Raw genomic sequence first — 20,093 nt, 5'->3', positions numbered from 1 at the left:
GCAGTGTTCAGACAAGGAACAGAGGTGAACCAATCATGTGCGTTGTATGACGAACGTCACGAGCGCTGGCCAATGGGCATGGAGCTGAGTGAATTGCGGTTTCCTCCGGTGGAGTTTGAATTTTTCAACGAGAACAACTCAAACAGCTTCTGACTGATAAAGAAGCGCGGCGCCCAAAGTAAGTGCAGCTATCTTTAATCTTAATGTTTGCAGGTATTCATTCTAGCTTTAAGATCACAACACATTTAGTAGTTCCAACCTGTTGGATGGTTGAATTGTGTTTAAAATCAATGTTTAAAGTGTAACTTTAATTGACTTTCTTAACGTTAGCTGTCGGATTTGCTCAACCGTGTTCAACTCAAGTTAACTAACGTTAGTTTAACATTAACAACAGTCACTGCTTTAAATTATACTGGTAACCCAACGCAATTTTAACGGTTCGCTTTAAATTAACGCAACGTTAACGTTAAAGTTAGTAATTATCTCAGATGTGTGTTTAACTAGTCGATCAATAAGATAAATAACGTTGAGGCGTATATGGTAACGGTAGCTAACATTACGGTTAACTGTAACGTAGCTAACAATAGCCAACTTTCATGCCCCCACGTTGTTTAAAAAAATAACGCTTGGTAGTGACCAAGTTATTAAATGAACGCTAGTCTAAACGTTTACGTTACTGTTATACCGTCTCTTTACAACTAAAATACAACGCATTAATGTGAGGAGGAAGATAACGTTAATCTTGGTACTATTGTTGCCTTCTTGTTACCATTAACGTTAGTTAACTAACGTTAGTTAATTAGCCAACGGTACGTTATGTTAAATAAATATGTAGTTAGCGTCGATTAGCTTGCTGTTGTGCTTGTTAAGTGTAACTGGCAAATTAAAAGAAAAGAGGGGATTAACATAACGTTTAATGTGACTTAATGTTACCACTGAACTCTCCATGCCCTGTTATGCTGTGCAGTGTTGTAAGTTAATTTTTTTGTTTTCATCACATGGTTTCACCTATATATAGTCATTCCTTGTGTATATTTCTGGAGATTGCTGTGTTGTTACATTGAGAACCACTAAACCGAAGTCAGATACCTTGTATGCGTAAACATACTTAATTTGCAGATTTCTGTTGTTTCCCCCGTTTAACTGAAGTAATGTCTGTTTAATCAGGTAATTAACCATGAGCTGGGCGGTGGAGGAGTGGAAGGATGGACTTCCAGGGAAAGCCCTGCAGAAGATCCAGGAGATGGAGGTCCAGCTGGACAAACTGAAGAAGGAGAGGTCCCAAAAACAGTTTCAGATGGACTCCTTAGAGGCCGCCCTGCAGAAACAGAAACAAAAGGTCAGTGTATAAGAGGAGAGGATGAATGGATTGAAAAATGAATATGTGTAGATGAATAAAACTGTATTGATTCATTTGGTGAAATTAAATAGAAACCCTATTAGAAAAACTACACACGAAATTAAAAATATTTTTAAAAAGTAGAATTACTTCCATTACCTATCTGTTTGTTTCTTTCTCTAGGTGGACAGTGAACGCACCGAGATGTCTGCTTTGAAAAGAGAGAACCAGTCCTTAGTAGAGTCATGTGACTCTCTTGAGAAAGCCCGTCAAAAGGTTGCCCATGACCTGGGAGTCAAAGAGCAGCAGGTCAGCTTTTAGTTTTGGTATCTGCAAAATCTTAGTGTACAAGATTCTATTATAGACTTTGTGAAAGGCAGTGAATCAAGTTTCCTTATAACAAATATTCTCTTCAGATGAAATATAGCTGCAAGGTCAGGATTGCTGGTTTAAGCTTTCAATTACAAAAAGTACACTACAGATCTAAATGTCATATTAGACAAAAACAATACCAAGCCAAGGGAAACTGAGTTTGAGTTTCAGTAGTATACATTTGAATGCAATTTTGAGCAGACGGACAATGGATTTGTATTACTGGAATGTCTTACAGTAATCAGAGAGAAAGTGAGTGTGATGTAGTGTTGAACTCTCCAGTGGGCAAACATGTGAAGTAGTACTTCATCTGTTTTTGTTAGCCATCAGTAGTACACAACCAAAAAGGTAGATGAGGTCCAGGTTATCATGCATATCTGGAATTAAACATGACATTTTAACCTCCTGTGATCTTGACTGAACCCTGTTCCTGAACCTAGGTGAGCTACCTGGAGGGTCAGCTCAACTCCTGCAGGAAGACCATAGAACGACTGGAGCAGGAGCTCAAGAAGTGAGTTCAGTTGTATGTCTGTTGATATGCAGGATTTGTAAATGTTAATCCTGTGACTCTGCTCTTTATCACATTGTCATTAAGTAATGCTTGAAATGAATAAATATGAATCATGTTAACTTGACGGAAAGAACTCAAATCCTGTCTTTTGATGGCTAATGAAGCTGTCTTTGTTGTCTTTCCATCTGCTCAGATATAAAAATGAACTGGATCGTTCTCAACCTGCTGGTTCTTCTGCCTTGTCATCCTCTTCTGTTGATCTTCAGCCTTACACCACTCCACAGAAGAGTTTCTCTACTCCAGCTCCTGTGCAATCTTACAGACAGCAGGGTATCTCCATTTGTTTTACTGTCCCAAAAGTTCATGCTGTATATTTAAGAAATTATTGTATTATTGTAATTATTTTTAGTGGTCCTGTCCGTTTTCTCCTTTTGTCCCTGTTTCCATCTCTGCCTTTTTTCACCTCTTTTTTTTTTTTTTTTTTTTTTTACACCCTGACCCCTGATTTAAATTGTACTTGTGTGCTACAGATAACAAACTAGAGGATCTTCAGGAGAAATACAACCAGGAGGTGGAAGAAAGAAAAAGGCTGGAGACTGAACTCAAAGTCCTGCAGGTCAAAGTGAGTACATTAGTATTATTTATTATGTGTGTGTTTGTGTCTTTTTAGTTGATTTGATGATGTTAATTTGTCTTTTCTAGATGTTGAATCAGTCATCAGTCAGTGTAAGCCACAAGGACATTGCTGCCCGCCAAGCTGGATCTTCCATATTCCCATGGCAACAGCAAGATCAGGCTCACAGCCGCCAGGATGCAATGGAAACGCCTCTGAAGAGGCGGGGGGCATCTCTGTGGGACGCCCACGAGGAGACACCTATCAAATCCTGCCAGCGAATGAGCTCTTCCAGAGCAATGCAGAGTCCCGCTGGGTCCTCCCAACAGATGGAGCAGCTAAAGACTCTCAACACAGGTGGGTTGTTTATGATGTATATTAGAATTACTATCTTGTGTTTGGTATCTTCTCAGTAAAATATTAGCCAGCCTTTTATTTGTCACATTTTTTTTACCCCTTTGGTTTGCATTCCTCTTGAAAAATGTATTTTAAGTAGCATCATTTGGGTTGAACAAGTTGAAAATGTCTTGCAAGAGGGCTTGAATTTTTACCATTTCTTTATCAGAGCTGCGTGGCCGTGTGTCAGAGCTAGAGAGGAGTCTGTCCAATCAGGAGAAGGAAATTCGTAGCCAAGCCTCCAAACTGCAGGAACTGCAAACCCAACTGAACCAGGCCCGCAAAGACCTGACTGAACGGGACAGAGACCTGGCCAAGCACAGCCATGAGTTGAGTCAGGCCACAGACCGACACCAGCAGCTTGAAGCCAAGGTAGATTTCTGTGATTTGTGCATAGAGACTTAATTATTGCTGGATAGATTTTTTTTCTGCTGGATTACACAGTTTGGAGGACAAAAATATAGAAAAGATGGGTAAAACAGAGGAAAACACATATATGACTGATAGAGGTGGCTAAAATTTTGCTGTTTATTTCCCTTAGTGTTCATCAGTTGAGCAGAAGCTGAAACAAGTCACAGAGGAGATGAACTGTCAGAGACACAATGCTGAGAGCTGCAGACGAGCCCTGGAGCAGAAACTCAAGGACCAGGAGAGAGACAGTCAGAAGGTGCTACACCATGAAGTTGCACCATTAGACCTTAGACCTATTTTAAGATTTATTAAACATTATGTATATATGCATTTTAAAAAGACTTCTGTATTTTAATCAAAAAGTTTTGTACCTGTTACATCCTGTACAGGAGCTAGCTCAGCTGCAGAGTTCTCATCAGGCTTTGGACCAGCAGCTTAACCAGACCAGAACTAAGCTTACACAAGAGATCCAACAGTCCAAAAAAGAATACAACATACTGCAGGCTGACATGGAAAAGGTAATAACTCTGTTCTGCTCTTGCTTCACCAACACTAATTCTTTCTATCTTCACACATCAACTTCTCAACATGTCACTGAATCCTCAGTTAGTTGCTCTTCTTTTTGCAGTTATATGTCCTCTCCTTGACTCTTCTCTCTTGCTCCCCCAGATGAGTTTCCAGAAGAGTCAGACTGAGAAGGAGGTGGAGGAGCACAAACAGAAACTGCTGAGGTCAGAGCAGAGCCTCCAGGCCAGCCAGACCAAAGAGCAGGATCTCCGCAAGAAAATGGAGGTGGGTCCCACTGCCATGTTTCTGAAATGAGCTTTGTGTCGGTTGGGTCAAACAACTCTCAAAAAATTCAAATATTTTCAGAAGTTGCTTTTAGCATAGGATACACTTCCTTTAATGGTGAATTGACAAGTCAATAGCAAGTCTTAAGCAAATTCCAAATTGTGAGAAAAGATAATGGAGGAATAAAAAAATGTCACATATCATCATATTTTGAGCATATTACCCAAACATAAAGGTTTCAATACATACAACTTTGTCTCAATGCAAAGAGCAGGTCTTCCATATTCAATATTCTTCCTTCACTTTTCCTTTTTTACCCACCACACTAATTTGTCTTGGTCTCCATATCTTTCCATCATCTTTTGGTGCCACTCATTTTCCTCTCTCATTCTTGTCCTCCCTCCCTTCCTGACTCCAGGAGCTGCAGAAAGAGAAGAACTGTGCATCTGTCCAGTTGGACCAGAGCACCAGGCGTCTGTCTCAGCTGGAGGAAGAGAAAAAGACCTCAGACCAGAGTTTCAAACGCACCCAGGGACTACTAGATGACCTCAAAGGTAATTTAGTTGAACTGGTGGTGAATTAGCTCAGGTTATGTGTTTAGTTTTTTACCTTGATTGTCTTTTTGCTTATCAGCTAAATCAGAGGGGCAGGCGGAGGAGCTGAAGAGACTTCAGTCTAAACTGGAACAGCAGACTCAAACTTCATCCCGGGACCTGGAAAACTTGAAGAAGACACTTTCTGATGCAGAGACCAAAAATGACAGGTGAAAAATGACATTATTTTACTGCACAGAAGAAGGAAATTCAGTCACACTTTATGAAAGAATAAAGAGAATAATGTATCTGTGATATTTAACCTGCTGTTCAATCATTCTGAATATATTTGATCACACTGTAGATCTCAGAAAGAACTGCAGAAACAGAAGCAAGAGACAGAGCAGCTGACCAACAGGTTGACTGCCATAGAGAAGGAGAGCCAAGAGCTGAAAAACAGTCTCACTGTGAGTCAGAATGAGTGTAAAGAACTGAAACAAGAACATCAATCTCTGCTGGAGTGGAAGAAAGAGAAGGAGACCCTGATTAATGAAACTGAGGCAGTGCAAAAGGAGCTCACTGACAAAATTGGCAACTTGGAGAACAGTCTCAGCTCGCTGAATGAGACTACAGATGAACTTAAGGTAAGATGCAGTGGTCCTTTATATATACACTTAGATATACCACACATTCTGTCCAGATTGAGGTTAGTCTTTATGTAGTTTACCCTCAACCTAAATACTTGTATTTTCATTATTGTAGAAGCAGCTCAGGAGTGTAGAGGGAGACAAGGCCAGTCTGTCTGCTCACATCGATTCTTTGAAAGGAGAACTCCTCAATAAGAGCACAGAGTTGGAGGAGAGGGAACATCAGTACAATGAGCTCCAGTCTAAACTGTCTGAGGCTGGACAGAAGCACACCAAAGACCTGGAGAATGTTGGCGTGCAAGTGACACAGCTTGAAGCACAGGTGACTTTTTATGTTCTTCAATTGTTTTCCCATTTTGTGTGTATTAATATTCCTGTGAAGTGGGTGATCTCGAGGTACAGCAGGTCTGATAGTCTCCAAGAGGTCGCAGCAAGTTTCATAAGCAAAAATAATTGGTTTATGGGTAAAGAATAGCCCTCTACTAAAAGTTATGTACCAATGGAGATCTCCTCTGAAATTTTAATTTTAGTCTTGTGTCAGGTTCCATCCATGTTTGAGTCATGAGCCCTGACAACAGTAATTTCCGGGTGAGACATAAAACATGAGACATCTTAAAATGTTGAATGTGGCGATTGATAGAAAACATCCCTTCTTATGCTTCCTGTGCTACAATAAGTTTTTATTTCTATTTTTATTGATACTAATGGGGAAAATGAAATAAATAAATAAAACTCTGACATCACAAAACACAACAGTTACCAAATATAAATATATCTCAGAGATACAAGCATTGCTATGCTGCAATAAGTTGATAAACAATGTTTCTGCATCATTGAATTGCAATGTACTTTCAGATTTTGGCATCTGGTAACAATACAGGACATGTAATAACATTTTATTTTTAAATGATTGGGCCTAAAGCTAAAGAATCAATAGCAGTTGAATATATAAATTTTAACCAGCACTTGCTGAAAAAGAGAATACTTTTGGCCTAGTACTTATTCTTTTATCTGAACAGGTAAAAGACCTGGAGACACAGTTGAGAAAAGAAATTACTAGAGCAGAGCAGGCTGAGAGGACCAACACTCAGCTGCAGGATGAGCACCAGACAGCCTGCGACTTGGCCCGCTCCAAAGACCAGCTGATAGAGCTGGGCCAAGCTGAAATCAGCCAGCTGAGGGAGAGCCTCGCTCAGGCCACTGCACAACAGGAGGAGCAAAATATCAGGTGGGGGTTTTATATGTTGTTTTTTACTTAGTAGTTTTGTATCAACTCTTTCCCAGCACAACAGCCCCGTGATAAGTCTTATCTTTACAAACTTTATAAAATTTGTTAAGGAAAGAGTTTTTGTTAGAACTGTGAGAAAGGTGTTGATACTACCTTGCTTCACTGTGCAACAAGAGTTTACAGGAGGGTGACGGACACAGCCACAATAAAATAGTCGGGAATGCCTTATGATATAAGGATTATATGAATACTGTGTCCCAATTGTCTCCTTGGAGAAACAATAAACACAACTTGCTTTTAACATGTGTATTTTCATGTCATCATCATCTCAAATCTCTGCTAGGTTGGTGGAGGAGAAGGCAGCCCTGCTGAAGCAATGTGAAGATAGTGTTGCAGCCAAGGCTGAGGAGACAGAGCAGATCAAGCTGCGTATGGAGGAAGCTCAGCAAGAGCTGCTGCTGACCAAAAACCAGGTCTGTTTTACTGGACTTAAACGGAAACTGAAACTTCTTGATTCTTTTGATTATTCATTCATTTTATTTATTTAATCATTGGTCTTCTGTTTACTCATTCTGTCATTTCTTGTTAGTCAGTTTAGGAAGTAAAGCTTTTGAGATAATTGGCCTCTTAAAATGCTGGACAAAACTGTAAAAGCATACAAGGAGTAAATTGGGAAAAAAAAGTACAGTGTAATTAAATCCAATATAACAGTCCTGTAATGAATACGATTATATGACAATTATAATTGTTGTTGAGACAATGTCAGGGAGGAGTTGATTCATCTCTATGGCCATTTTTAGGTTGTAGTGGTGGTGGTGTTGTATTAGATTACAATATCAAATGTACAAAATAATCTAATATTGTAATAATACAAAAGGACTAATATTCTGATTTTATCAAATTGTTTTTCTCATAGATTTAATATTTACCCAATTTTTGTGTCTGGTACTCTGAGATGAGAAGTATCATAGTATTTTGACTGGGTACTGAGTGTTTTTAATCTCAGTAAAATGAAACCTGTTGACTTTATGATGTCATGACCTCTGCTTTTTCATAGCATATCATTATGCTGAGTATCATTCCTTTCTTTAGTCTTAACCAACATAAGCCATAGTTGAAATTTCTCCTCATGTTTTAGATCAGTTCTATGGATCAGTTCCTTAAGGTCCAGGAGCAGCTGGGAGCTGAGCTGCAGAAGCAAATTAAGACGCTGTCAGACAAAGAAGAGGAACACAAAAAGATGTACGAGAAAAAATCAGAAGAGTTCAAACAGTTAGAGGAGGAGCTGAAAGATCTGCAGAGCCAGACAGAGGAGAAGGAGAAGCGGCTCAGAGAAGATGAAGCTCAGATTTTGTCTCTGGAGAAACAAAATGCAGAGCTGGAGACTGTTGTTCAAGAGATGAAGAAAGAAGCAGAGGTAAAATATTGTTTTATGTACCAGAATTATCTTTTGTAATGTACAAATACAAACTTTGTTGATTTGTATCTTTGTCTGTCTGTAGTACACAGTTCAGTTTCCTCAAATCCAAATAAGCTTAATTCTCCTCATGTTCCTGTTTCTTATCAAGATCCTCGCACAGGCTCAGGCTGAGAAGATGAACAAGCTTCTGGAGCAGATATCTTCCTTAGAAGAGGAGATAACTGTGAACAAAGATGCTGCAGAGAAGCTTCCAGTATTGAAGAATGAACTTGATGTGGTCAACCAGTCCCACGTTGACCTTAAAAAGTGTCTAGAAGCTCTTGAGAAGAGTCACTCCTCCACTGTCGAAATCAAGTCCAACTTGGAGAACACCCTGACTGAGAAAATTAACTTGATCTCTGCTTTGGAAAAAGAGGTGAAAGAGCTCACAGAGAACATGAGCAATGAGTCAGAAAATCATGCTTTGGAAATTGAAAGTTTCCTGAACAAAGAGAAGAGCCTTAAAGAGCAGCTTGAAGCCGCTGAGCGAGCTGTAGCCGCTGCCAAAGTGGAATCAGCTTCTCGTCGCAATGAGATCAAGACCATGAAGACGACTCTGTCTGCAGCTTCACGCGGCCTGGAAGAGAGAGACGGAACGATAAAGAGTCTGAAGGAGAAGCTGAATAAAGCAGAAGCAGAACAGACCAAAACATCAGATCTCCTGAAAGAGAAGATGGTTGCCATGAACAAAATCAAGGTTTGATTATTAATTCATTCTTGGTTACATTCTAGTGCATCTCACAACTGTAATATATTATATTGGACCTGATCAGGGATTTATATGAATGCGGGGTCACAAGTGGTAATCTTATTTTCAAATGATGTAAATAAGTCATTTAATTTTTTTTTTCATATAATTGTTCACTTGAAGGTGCAACTGGAGATGCTTCAAATGGACCTTGAGGACAATGAGACAGCCATGAACTCTTTTGACAGCCAGGTGGAGGAGCTGAAGGGAACTATAGAGTCACTCGAGGCTCAGCTAGCACACAACCAAACCCAGATGTCTGACATGGAGTTCCGGCTGGAAGACAGCAAAGCCCAGGTAGACCCAGTATCTTACACAAAATCTGTATAGTGTGGAGATTAATTTTCAACGTATTTCCATAAAGGCTGCAAATTGAATGTGGCTTACCCATGCCTGGTTTGTTTACTTGTCAAAAATTCAGGCAACAAATTGGCATCATGAGTAGGGAAATTCAGGAGATGCTTCTGTTGCTCTGTACCTTTTATTAATCTTTAATTCCATCTTCTTTTTTTTTAGGTCTCTGTCTTGGAAGCCCGGTTAGAGGAGGTCGAGTCTCAGAACTCTGTGCTGGAGTCACAGTACGTCACAGCTAAAGAGGAGCTATTGGAGAGGAGCAATGACATAACTCGTCTGGAAGAGGACGCTATCCAACGAAGCCAACTGGAGACAGAAGTTTCTACATTAGAGTCTAAACTCAGTCAGATCACAGAGGAAAAGGTCAAGCTAGAGACAAGCCTCAGGCAGATAATTGAAGACAAAGACAATAATGTCAACCAGCTACTTCAGGAGAGAAACAGCCTCGAGACTACTTTGAAACAATTAACAGATGAGAAAGAGCAAGTCGAAACTGACATGATGCAAATAAATGCAGAGAAGAAACAGTTGGAAGCCAACCTAGACAAGCTAGGTGAAGAGAACAAGCACCTGCAGACCAATGTTAAGCAGTTAACTGAAGAAAAGCAGCAAACACAGGCAAAGATCGAACAAATGACTGCAGAGAAACAAGAAGCTGGATCAACCTTGAAGCAGCTCATCAATGAGAAAGCCCAACTAGATGTTACCCTGAATCTGATAAATGAGGAAAAATCCCAACTTGAGGCTGAACTTAGTGAACTAACCTCTAAGACAAGCAAATTAGAAACCAATTTGAATCAAGTAGCTGAAGAGAAGCTTCAGCTGGAGATAAACAACAATCAGCTGACTGAAGAGAACACAAAACTACAATCCAGTGTTGATCAAATCACTGAAGATAAGTTGCAGTTACAAGAGAGAATCGAGAGGCATGAAGATGAGTTGGCTTCACTCAAAGAGGAGAAGGAGTGTATCCAGTGCTCCCTCCTGTCGTCAGAACAGGAGCACCAGAGGCTGAAGGAGCAGCTTGAAATGAGGGACAAGAGAACGGAGGAAGAGAACAGAGAGAGGTAGATCTTCTGCCTTTTTTCTTGGTTTTATACTATTAATATTAGCTTGAATGATAATAGTAACTTTTATGTTGCATTACAGGAGCCAACAGTTTGAGGCAGAGCAGGCTGAACTGCAGCAGAAGCTGGCTGGTCTACAAAAAGAGCTGACTGTGTTCAAGCAGCAGTACGATTCAATGCTGGAGCAGGTGGGCCAACAACACAGCCTCATACAGCAGCTCTCCGAATCACAGGGAACCCAGAGCTCAGGAGAGAAACTCAGCCACATGGAGTCTGAGGAGACAGAAATCTGTGGTGAGTGTCAAACAAATCTAGATTCAAGTTTTGTTTTGTTTTTTTTGTTGTTGTTTTTTTTAACACTGCTTTGTCAGATTTAATGTATTGTGATTGTAACTTAAATTTTCAATACATGTATTTAGATTGAATGATCTGTCATGGTTTCCTCAGCAGAAGCAGCAGGCCACACCGATGTGGAGCCCAGTATGGAGACAGAACTCGATGCCCTTCCAGTAAAGGAACAACTGAGCACTGAGGTGTCTGAACTGGGTGATTTTTCCCATCAGTCTGACGAGTCTTTCAGGTACGATGACTTTTGCACTGAGCAGACATATACAATGCACTATTGTGTGTTGAATGTGGGGGGGAGGGGGTTTGTCGTTGTTTTTTAATGTGATGAATAAAGAATCTACCTCTCACCTGGTAGTGAGTCAGAGTCGGTTTCCAAGGGAGACATCATCGAACAAGCGATGATCCAGGAACATTTGGAGGAGAAGAGGGATGAGTTTGCAGCTGACGGAGAGGAAATGAGGAGAAACGAGGAGGTGCTCCATCAGCAGCAACCCTTGGATCAGGTAGAAAACAATTATTACAACAATATATGTGTCCTTAGCGTTAGGAGACCAACAACAGCTGTGAGTGTTTTTATGCCAGTGACAGCTGTGGCTGGAAGCATTATGTTTTCAGGTTCCTCATCCGTATGACCAGTTCTCGTGAACGCGATATCTCAGGAACACCTGGAGGGAATTTCTTCAAAATTGGCACTAATGTCCACTTGGACTCACACATAAACTGATTAGATTTTGGTGGTCAAAGGTCAAGGTCACTGTGACCTCATAAAACACGTTGTTGACCATAACTCAAGGATTCATATGCTAACACTTTTCTGGCCATTATTCAACGCCATAACTCAGGAACAGAAGGGCAGATTGTGACCATATTTCACATTTGGTCAGATACTGAATTGGTGACACTAATCTTGGGTGTCCGCATTGAAACTGTGGTGATTGTTCAGATCGTCTGTGCTGCCGGGTTGAAGAAGTGTGTGAAGCATCCACGTTTTAGAATTTGTAGCTTCTTTGCAGCAGCATCCATATGTGAAACTTTGTCTACTGTCATGGCTACAACTTTGTGTTCTATCAGAATCAGCTTTATTGGCCAAGCGTGTGAACACATACAAGGAAAATACACTTAATAGCTTTTTATTTAATTTCTTCAAAGTCTTTGCTACAAATATTATGAGTCTGGACAGACATGGATTAAAACTGCAACTTGACTGGTTGGCAGAGGCATACAACCATGAGGTGGTATTTTTAGTTTTGCTTTCAAAAAGTTCGATTTTTTTTATTACAGCCTTTTTAAATTCATGCTTTTTATAGTTTTTTCTGCAAATACCATATATGTAAGCAATATTATACAGTATACTTGGATAAGGTGAACCGAATGACCTTAGTTGTCAGTCTTTGATGTTTTGTTCCTCTTCTTTCTTGCAGGTTCCTGCTGACAGCGGTCCCAGGGACGTTCTTGAAGATAAACCTGAAAACTGTGAGATGTCTCTTCCTTCCTCCTCCCCAGATGAGACCAGAGAGTTGAAATCCTCTGGTGAGTAATTAGATGGCGCTTATGCTTGCATTTTCAATAATTGTGTGTTTTCTTGGGTTTATTTACTTTGTTTACTACCAATCTCCCACTTTAGACTAATACTTTTAACATTTTCTGCACTTTCATTGTTTTACAACAACAATAAACAACAAAGTTTTAAAACAAAACTCAGGCTGTTGTGTAGCTAATACAAGCATCACGTCATATTTCGACTTCTGGGCCTTCAATTAGACACTTGATGATTTGTGTGCATTCTGATTCAGACTATGAAATATTGATTGAACTCTGATGCATGATCTGTCTTTATTTTATCTGTCCACCAGTGACAGAGTCATTCCAGTCGCACGATGACCTCGACCACTACAAGAACACAATCACAAAACAAGACAATGAACTCCAGACCCTGCGATCAGAGTTTGACCTGCTGAGCTCCGACCTTGCACTGAGAAAGGAACTGACCTCTGACTTGGAAGTCCAAGTTCAAAACTTGGAGAAGAAAGTTCACGCAGCAGAGGAAGAAGCACATAGTGCAGTACATAAGCTGAAAGTTGCTTTGAAGGAGCAGAAAGACCTTACTGATCAGGTAGAAGAGATAAATTGCAGAATGCCAGATACCACTTTAGTACTAGTGTAATAGCATTTATCATTTAAGTGTCTTACCGATACAAACTCTGTGTGCTTATATTTAGATGGCTCGGCTGTCGGAGGAGAGGGAGACATTGACTCTGCAGCTGCAAACAGCTAAATGCCAGCTGGCTGATGTTATGGAGATGCTAGAAGGACTGGAAATGGCCAAAGGTACATTTCTTACGTTTTTTGTTTGTGTGTTCATACTTACAAAAGCAGTTTGAATTGAAGTATATCGTGTGATTGGGTTAAAGATGTATACTGAAATCTTGTATTTTGTTTTGTTCTGTAGGTGGATGGGATGAGAAGTTCCTTCAGCAGGAGAGTGAGCTGAGGAGGGTTCGCTCTGAGAAAGCTAACCTGGAGCAGCACATCCTCGGCATGGAGGGTGAGCTGGAGACCCTGCAGGAGGAGAGCACCACACTGAAGGATGAGATGGAAACTCAGAGGAGAACGTGTTCAGGCATGGAGCAGCAGATAGAAACACTCACGACAGAGGTAAGCGCTCAGTCAAAAGCCTGTGAGCTAAAACATCAAAATATGTAGAAGTGGTTAAATTAAAAGCAAAATTATCCATCAAAGAAATACAATTACATTTCCCCCATGCAAAAACATTGTATTAAGATTGTAATATTCAGAATATTCTGTGTTTGAAGCTTACTGATCAGTGTGGCTTAATAATTCTAAATTTCACCATCCCTCCAGACGACCCAGCTGAGATCTGAACTCGTGTCCTGCTCTGACGAGAGAGATGAGCTGAACCAGTCTTTGAGCCAATGGAGAGAGAAAGTTCGCGGTCTGGAGAAGACTAACTGTGACACCAGAAACTTAATCTCCATCCTGGAGGACGACATCAGAGCAGGGAGGAAGGAGTACGAAGCTCTGCAAAGCAACATGGAGAAAGTGAAGACAGAGAGGCAGCAGGTACGTACATAGAGAACTCAAGAGAGAGGGTGGCGTTATTGGCGTTATATGTTGACATACAAAAGGCTATGAGCTGCTAATAGTATGCACATGTCTGGCTTACATCCAGCTTCAGTTTTGTTCTTTAAAAGTCCATTCTCTCTTTTTTTCTAAAGCTGTTGGAGCAGATTAAGACACTGGAGCAGGCAATCTCCCAACAGAGTGGAGAAAAAGAGCAGCTTATCGGGCAGCTGGACAAGATCAAAGAAGACAACACCTCCACCAATCAAAACACTGAGTCCATGGTCAGCAAGATACAGGTGAGTGGGAAGTATGATACAAAGCATCTTGTTGTATGCATACTTTTAAAAATTGCTTTTTGAGTTTGGTTTTCCACAGAGAACATGTATTGATTCCTTATTTTTCCTCCTGTTTCTATCCCAAGGCTTTAGAGGTAGAGGTGAGTCAACTGTCACAATCTCTGGAGTCTTCCCTACTAGAAAAAGGAGAGATTGCCTCTCGTCTGAACTCCACACAAGATGAGGTCCAGCAGATGAGGACAGGTATTGAAAAGCTCCAGGTCCGCATCGAGTCGGACGAGAGGAAGAAAAGAAAGATGGGAGAGCTGCTCAAAGGTAACTCCTTGTATCTTTGGAAATTACATAACCTCTTCAGTGTTGTAAGAAGTTGGCCTGACTGTGACTCTGCATCTCTGTAGCTGCCCAGAGAAAGTCAGACTCACTGCAAGACCGCATTGATGCCCTGGAGCGAGAGAAAGAAGAGGGAGAGCGAGATCTAGAGGAAGCAGTGCTACAGGTACTCTGTCGTAAACATTTATGTCTGACAAAAACTTAAAGAGACAGCTAACTTTTACCATTGCCTGGATACAATTCATATAAGAGGTTTGGTCACCTTGTATTAAATGTAAATGTTATTTGCTGTTATACAGGCTGAGACAGCCAAAGCTGAGCTGGAGGAGGAGAGGAAAAAGGTACATTCATCTGTAATCCTTTTCCATATATCTGTGATGTTTTTTATGTTGTAAATCAATTAAGCAATATATTAATCGGAATTCTCCTCCTTTCTCCTTTCTTTATCAACCTGATTTTCTCCTCCACTCCTTGCTTTTCTGTGTTCAACCCTCACCACCTCCTGACCTTTAGGTGGAGGAGGAGAAGAGAGAGCTCAGTGAGAAACTGTCAGAGCTTTCTGCCACACTGGACAACCTGAGATCTGAGAAAGAACACATGGAGCGAGAGCTGGAAACAAAAAACAGAGAGATAGAAGAACTGAAGGCAGCTAAGGAGGAGCTGGAGAGAGGGTTGGAAAAGGCAGAGATGGATAGAAGAGAAGAGGAGGAAAGACAGAAATACAGGGTTGAAGAGCTGGAGAAAGGAATGAGAGAGGAAGCAGAGAGGCAAACCAGACAAGTGGATGACCTCCAGGTACAGCTGGAAGCCTCCCGGCAGAGAGAGATCTCACTTGGACAAAAGAGTGCAGAAACTGAGGGAGAGAAAGAGAGGATGGAGTCTCTGCTGGTGGAGTTGGAGAAAGAGAAACAGTGTCTGCAGAGTTCTCTGGAGGAGTGGCAGACAGAAAGAGACAGCCTCCGCTCTCAGGGAGAGGAGTGGGAGAAAGAAAGGAACAATCTGAGTTCTCGTATTGAGGGTTTGGAAGAAGAAATCAAGGAGCTTAAAACACTCATAAAAGCTAAAGAAGAAGAGAGAGAAGTGTTGGAAAAGGAGAAAGAGAGGGAGGCAGATGAGAAACAAGCCTCAGTGAAATCCATCTCATCCCTTATGGCAGAGAAAGAACAGATAGCAGGAGAAAATGGACGCCTGGTAGAGGAGAAAGAGAAACTGCACTCCACCCTTTTGTCCGTAGAACAAGAGAGAGATAGCCTGCGCTGCACTCTTGCATCCGTAGAAGAAGAAAAAGAGAAACTCGAGCAAGAGAGAAAGGTGTTGGCAGATGAGAACGAGAGGCTTCATTCTAGCGAGGAGAAACACAACATGCAGCAAACTGTTTCTTCACTGCAGGAAGAGAAAGAAAGAATAGAGGAGGAAAGACAGAGGCTAGAAGCTGAAAAACATCAACTGCAGTCTTCCCTTTCATTGATCGAAGAAGAGAAGGAGAACTTGTCTTCAGCTCTTTCTTCACTGGAACAAGAGAAACAAAAAGCAGAAGGAGAAAAAGAGAAACTCGCACTGTCCGTCTCACAGCTCAGTGAGCAGGTATGTGCACACAGACAAATCTATTCAGGTCTAAAATAGGGAAAAAATAATTTTCTAGTTCCAATCACCGTGTCAACACAGGTTTGGAAGTTGCAACACTTTAAAATGGTCCATTTCACTCTGTAGCTATAAAGAATAATCATCATCATTTTACCTTTTTAAACATTACTCATGAAAAGCTTAAATCACCAATTTCTCTGCCACAATCAGTCACTTCAGTACAACACAACAGTTAAAAGATGTAAAGCAGCAGTATGTTTGCACACGCTGTTGGAATAATCATTTTAAAAGGATGATTGAAATGAAAATGAAGGTATTTCTGAAATGGCCCGTGTATGAGGAAGCTTGTTACACAGACAACAACTTATGATACAAGTGAAAATTATAATTGTTCTTTTATTTTAATTCCACATATCTCAGTATCTTCACTTTCTGTCTGTCCCTTCAAGGTCTCAGAGCTGTCATCTCGTGCTGCTCGTCTGTCTAAAGAGAGAGACTCTGCCCACAGCAAGATGAGTCTTTGGATGAAAACTTGCAAACAGCTGGAGGAGGAAAAGCAAATGATGTTGAACAGCTCAGGTGAACACATGATTTACAGATTTATCATTCAGTTTTCTGTAGAATTTGAGGTTTTGTTATTTTACTTTTTTACATTTACTTCAGTGCTTCAGATTAAATCTCTAGAAAGTACAGCTGAATCGTCTTGTTAAGCCACGTTCTTGTTACAGGAAAGGGAAGGAGCAGTGAGGAGGTACAGACTGAGGTGAACCAGCTGAAGATGCAGGCAGAGGAGACGAAGAAAGAAGTGGAAGACCTGAAGACAGCCCTGGAGGAGAAGAGGCTGCAGGCTGAAGAAACAAACAAGGAGGTGGAAGATCTTAAGGCTGCACTCGATGGTAGGAAGGAGGAGTTGGAGGAGAGGAACAGAGAGCTGGAGGAGATGAAGAGTGAATTACAAGAACTAAACAACCTTCTGGAGGAGAAGAGCAGGGAGACGGATGAGAGCATGGATAAATACTGCAGCTTGATGGTTGAATTCCACAAACTAGAAGAGACCAACGACGCACTGACAACACGGCTGGAGCAGATCACTGCCACCAAACACGCTAAGGAAGCAAACGTCCACTCAAGCAGCTCCGACAGCCGCCGGCGCTCAGCAAGGAAATCTGTCTCCAAACATCAGGAAATAAAATTAGAGGACAACGCTGAGAACATGGCTCCTTCAACACCTCAGAGGTCTCCGCAGGGGTCTTCTTCGGGAAAACGAGGTCACCGTGATATGAGTGATAAAGACAGCGCACAGGAGGCACTTCACAACCTGACAAAGAAGATCCGAGCCAACACAGTGACCACGCCCAAACCAAAAACTCAACAGGAAGATGAGGATTTCAGGCCGGAGGGACTTCCTGAGCTGGTGCAGAGAGGTAAAAAATGTTTAGCATGCTGGATTAATGGGTCTTGCACAGCCTGAAGCAGCCATTTGACTCGGTCAGAATTTGAAAACACATTCCCTGTAGTTTGTTCTCTGTCCAGGTAAACAAAACTATTGGCGTAGCAACATTCAGATAAAAATTTGGCATTAAGTTTTAGTTTAGACAGTCAGGCCTTTTAAGGATAATCACAGTATCGTGCTCTACTCTCAAACCTTTCTGTCAGTTTGAAATACTGTTCTTAGATTTCAAATGACCTCCATGTGGTGATTCCACGAAATCACTGAGCGGAACACTTGTTGGATTGCCAGAAAAATAAAGTATCATTAAATTTTCATTTATCATAAGAATCATTCTCTGTAGTAGAAGAAAATAAGTCATCATTTGTACTCTGTCAGGTTTTGCTGATATTCCTCTGGGGGAGGCTAGTCCATTCATCATGAGGAGAACCACAGTGAAGCGCTGCAGTCCTCGACTGGCCGCCAAACAGACCTGTACGACATCTGCTGCCTCCACATCTGGATCTGACAGCAAGGTGAGCAGCAATCCCTATGATTAACCCTCAACACTCATGTCAACACAAACAGCAAGTTCTTTAAAACACTTAAACGTGACTGCAAATAGTTAAAGTATTTCAAAGAATGGAGTCTGGCTCCAGGAATAGAGAAAAAAAAGGACAAGATGGTGGAATAGGACTAAACATGTGATGTTAGTGTCTTGTAGGGTCATATACTCTCAAATGTCAGTAAAATGCACTTGAATGTGTCTGCTTCTCCTGAGAAGTTTGACTTTTTTGTGGTGTGTTATTTTTACAGGAAACTAATCACTGCAGTGTAATTACCAGTTAATCACTGTGTCACATTGGATACATTTCCACTCACTGTCAGGCAGCTTTTACACATGGATGAACAGGGCGGTATGTGTTAGTTTAGGTTGCTGGGCCCCTGATGTTCCTTCAGGATATCCGGACCCCCTCCCATCTTTGAGTCAGTCCAGGTCAGGTCAGGTCCGCTTCTTATCGCGTCAGGTCAGCTGAAGTGAACCAGAAGTGGATTTAGAAGGATGTAGAGGTTTCAGTTCAAAGGATCAAAAGAGGAAAGAATGTCTCAGGTACCTGCGTGATTGACATCTTGCTGTGTGACTGTGTCTGAACATCAGGTGTCACTGCAACATGTACTTTTATTTCTTTAATATACCAATGTCCTACCTCTCTCTTTATCTTGTCATCTGTATCATCTTGTTTCCTCTCTCAAGGTTTTGGGGTCCTTATCCCTCCAAAGTCCCTCCACTGGTACAACAGCAGACAGCGCCAACAGGAAGCGTCTTTCTCCAAGTAGCCCGGAGAAACCTCCTCGTCGGTCACTGAGTTTACGGAAGACTCCAGAGCAGAAAGAGAAACTTTTAAGAGAAGAAACACAGCAAGGAGACAACTGTCATGTTCAGTAGATCAACACACACAGTCCTGCACTTGTGATTTATTTGTAGAAATATGCACATTTACACTCAAAGATACAAAAGATTAACACTCCACTTTCTAAAAAAAACACTTATTTTAGTAAAGACACATTTATTCTAACTCACATTAATCCTAAACAGATAATGCACCTTTTAATTTTATTTTTACGGGCTGTGTGTCACTTAGTTTTATTTCTGTTAATCTTTAATCCTCAACTGCAAAAGACCTAATTACACTTTGTCTACTGCTCTCTGTTGTTCACTGAAAATCATTATGAGAAATCACCAAAGCAAGATGAGGAGGCAGGTTTCGACACTTCCTCACAAAAAAACATCACAACAAGGCAACTTTAAGTCTATTATAGTGCTGATTTTCTTCATAGCCCTACATTTCAGTATGCTCTGTTTCAAGCAAATCTTTTTTGTCTGTTTTTCTGTGTTTTAGAAGGAAACCAACATTGTTTTGTGGTTCCTCTGAATGTAAACCAGCCGAGTCTTTGTTCCTCTTCAGTCCATCTTCATCTCTTCACCCTTTAACAGTCTGTTTGTGTCTTTAACGCTGACTCACTGTTCATACTTCATTTTCTGTTGCACTGTTCTTGTGTTCTTGGGTTGTGGACTTTGTACATAGTAGATGATGTAAACAGTAATAACCGCTACGCCCCGTTCGTCTGTTAGTCCTGCAACACGGCAGCTAAGATTGTGTAGATTTTCTGTGCTGACTCTGTTTCAAATTTTCTAGATATTTTTATAGATGATGTCGGAAAGAAAAGTAATACATTTGTGTTTCTTTGAACTAATCTTTACAGCATCTCTGCATTTTATCATTTCTGTTTTTATTTACATAGAAGACATTATTATTATTTAGGTATAGATCATATAATCTGGTATCTTGATATGTGATCAAGCTTATAGGTGATTGTAAATAGTTAATGCCAAATAGTTGAAAATTGCTTTTTTTACTAAACAGTTTTTTACTGCTTCACGGCTTGTGTGGTTTCTTTGTCACTTTACACAAGTCTCTTGTCTTCACTACTATTATTATTGGAAATAATACTTTTAGCTTTACTTATTATTGTCCACATGACTGATGTTA

At 40.8% G+C, this 20,093-nt stretch overlaps 1 protein-coding gene across 5 annotated transcripts; it reads left to right on the top strand.

Moving 5' to 3' along the window:
* The first annotated feature begins 79 nt into the window (after nt 1-79).
* On the top strand, nt 80-19,982 carry cenpf (centromere protein F). 5 transcript variants are annotated; one of them, XR_006095833.1, is made up of 39 exons: nt 80-178; nt 1,168-1,339; nt 1,523-1,648; nt 2,152-2,222; nt 2,416-2,552; nt 2,753-2,844; nt 2,925-3,192; nt 3,401-3,603; nt 3,773-3,898; nt 4,032-4,160; nt 4,312-4,434; nt 4,853-4,988; nt 5,068-5,197; nt 5,332-5,611; nt 5,730-5,936; nt 6,634-6,842; nt 7,186-7,315; nt 7,981-8,259; nt 8,411-8,998; nt 9,173-9,346; nt 9,566-10,470; nt 10,553-10,764; nt 10,918-11,050; nt 11,174-11,321; nt 12,240-12,348; nt 12,672-12,931; nt 13,038-13,146; nt 13,268-13,473; nt 13,681-13,899; nt 14,055-14,198; nt 14,324-14,513; nt 14,597-14,694; nt 14,828-14,869; nt 15,042-16,112; nt 16,562-16,691; nt 16,841-17,536; nt 17,941-18,077; nt 18,475-18,652; nt 18,797-18,887. XR_006095833.1 is itself a non-coding variant. In XM_042409116.1 (39 exons), the coding sequence occupies exons 2-39, from the start codon at nt 1,178-1,180 to the stop codon at nt 18,467-18,469; spliced, it is 8,412 nt and encodes a 2,803-aa protein (XP_042265050.1). In that variant the 5' UTR covers nt 80-178; nt 1,168-1,177; the 3' UTR covers nt 18,470-18,498. The 5 variants fall into 5 exon arrangements, 3 of the variants coding, with proteins under 3 accessions (XP_042265050.1, XP_042265039.1, XP_042265032.1); XR_006095838.1 differs by having other exon boundaries at nt 18,470-18,652; XM_042409116.1 differs by lacking the exon at nt 18,797-18,887 and adding an exon at nt 18,358-18,375 and having other exon boundaries at nt 18,455-18,498.
* Nucleotides 19,983-20,093: the final 111 nt, after the last annotated feature.

The sequence above is a fragment of the Thunnus maccoyii genome, chromosome 1 (assembly GCF_910596095.1).
Source record: "Thunnus maccoyii chromosome 1, fThuMac1.1, whole genome shotgun sequence".
NCBI lineage: Eukaryota > Metazoa > Chordata > Actinopteri > Scombriformes > Scombridae > Thunnus > Thunnus maccoyii.
The sequence above is the reverse complement of the archived record's forward strand: the minus strand, read 5'-3'. Positions and strand labels throughout refer to the sequence as shown.

Bases quoted from the DNA above. Each gene is read 5' to 3' on its own strand.
- cenpf (XM_042409098.1), top strand. From the start codon at position 1,178: ATGAGCTGGGCGGTGGAGGAGTGGAAGGATGGACTTCCAGGGAAAGCC. The intron at 8,260-8,410 runs GTAAAATATTGT...TTTCTTATCAAG, and splicing joins AGATGAAGAAAGAAGCAGAG to ATCCTCGCACAGGCTCAGGC. The intron at 12,932-13,037 runs GTAGAAGAGATA...GCTTATATTTAG, and splicing joins AGAAAGACCTTACTGATCAG to ATGGCTCGGCTGTCGGAGGA.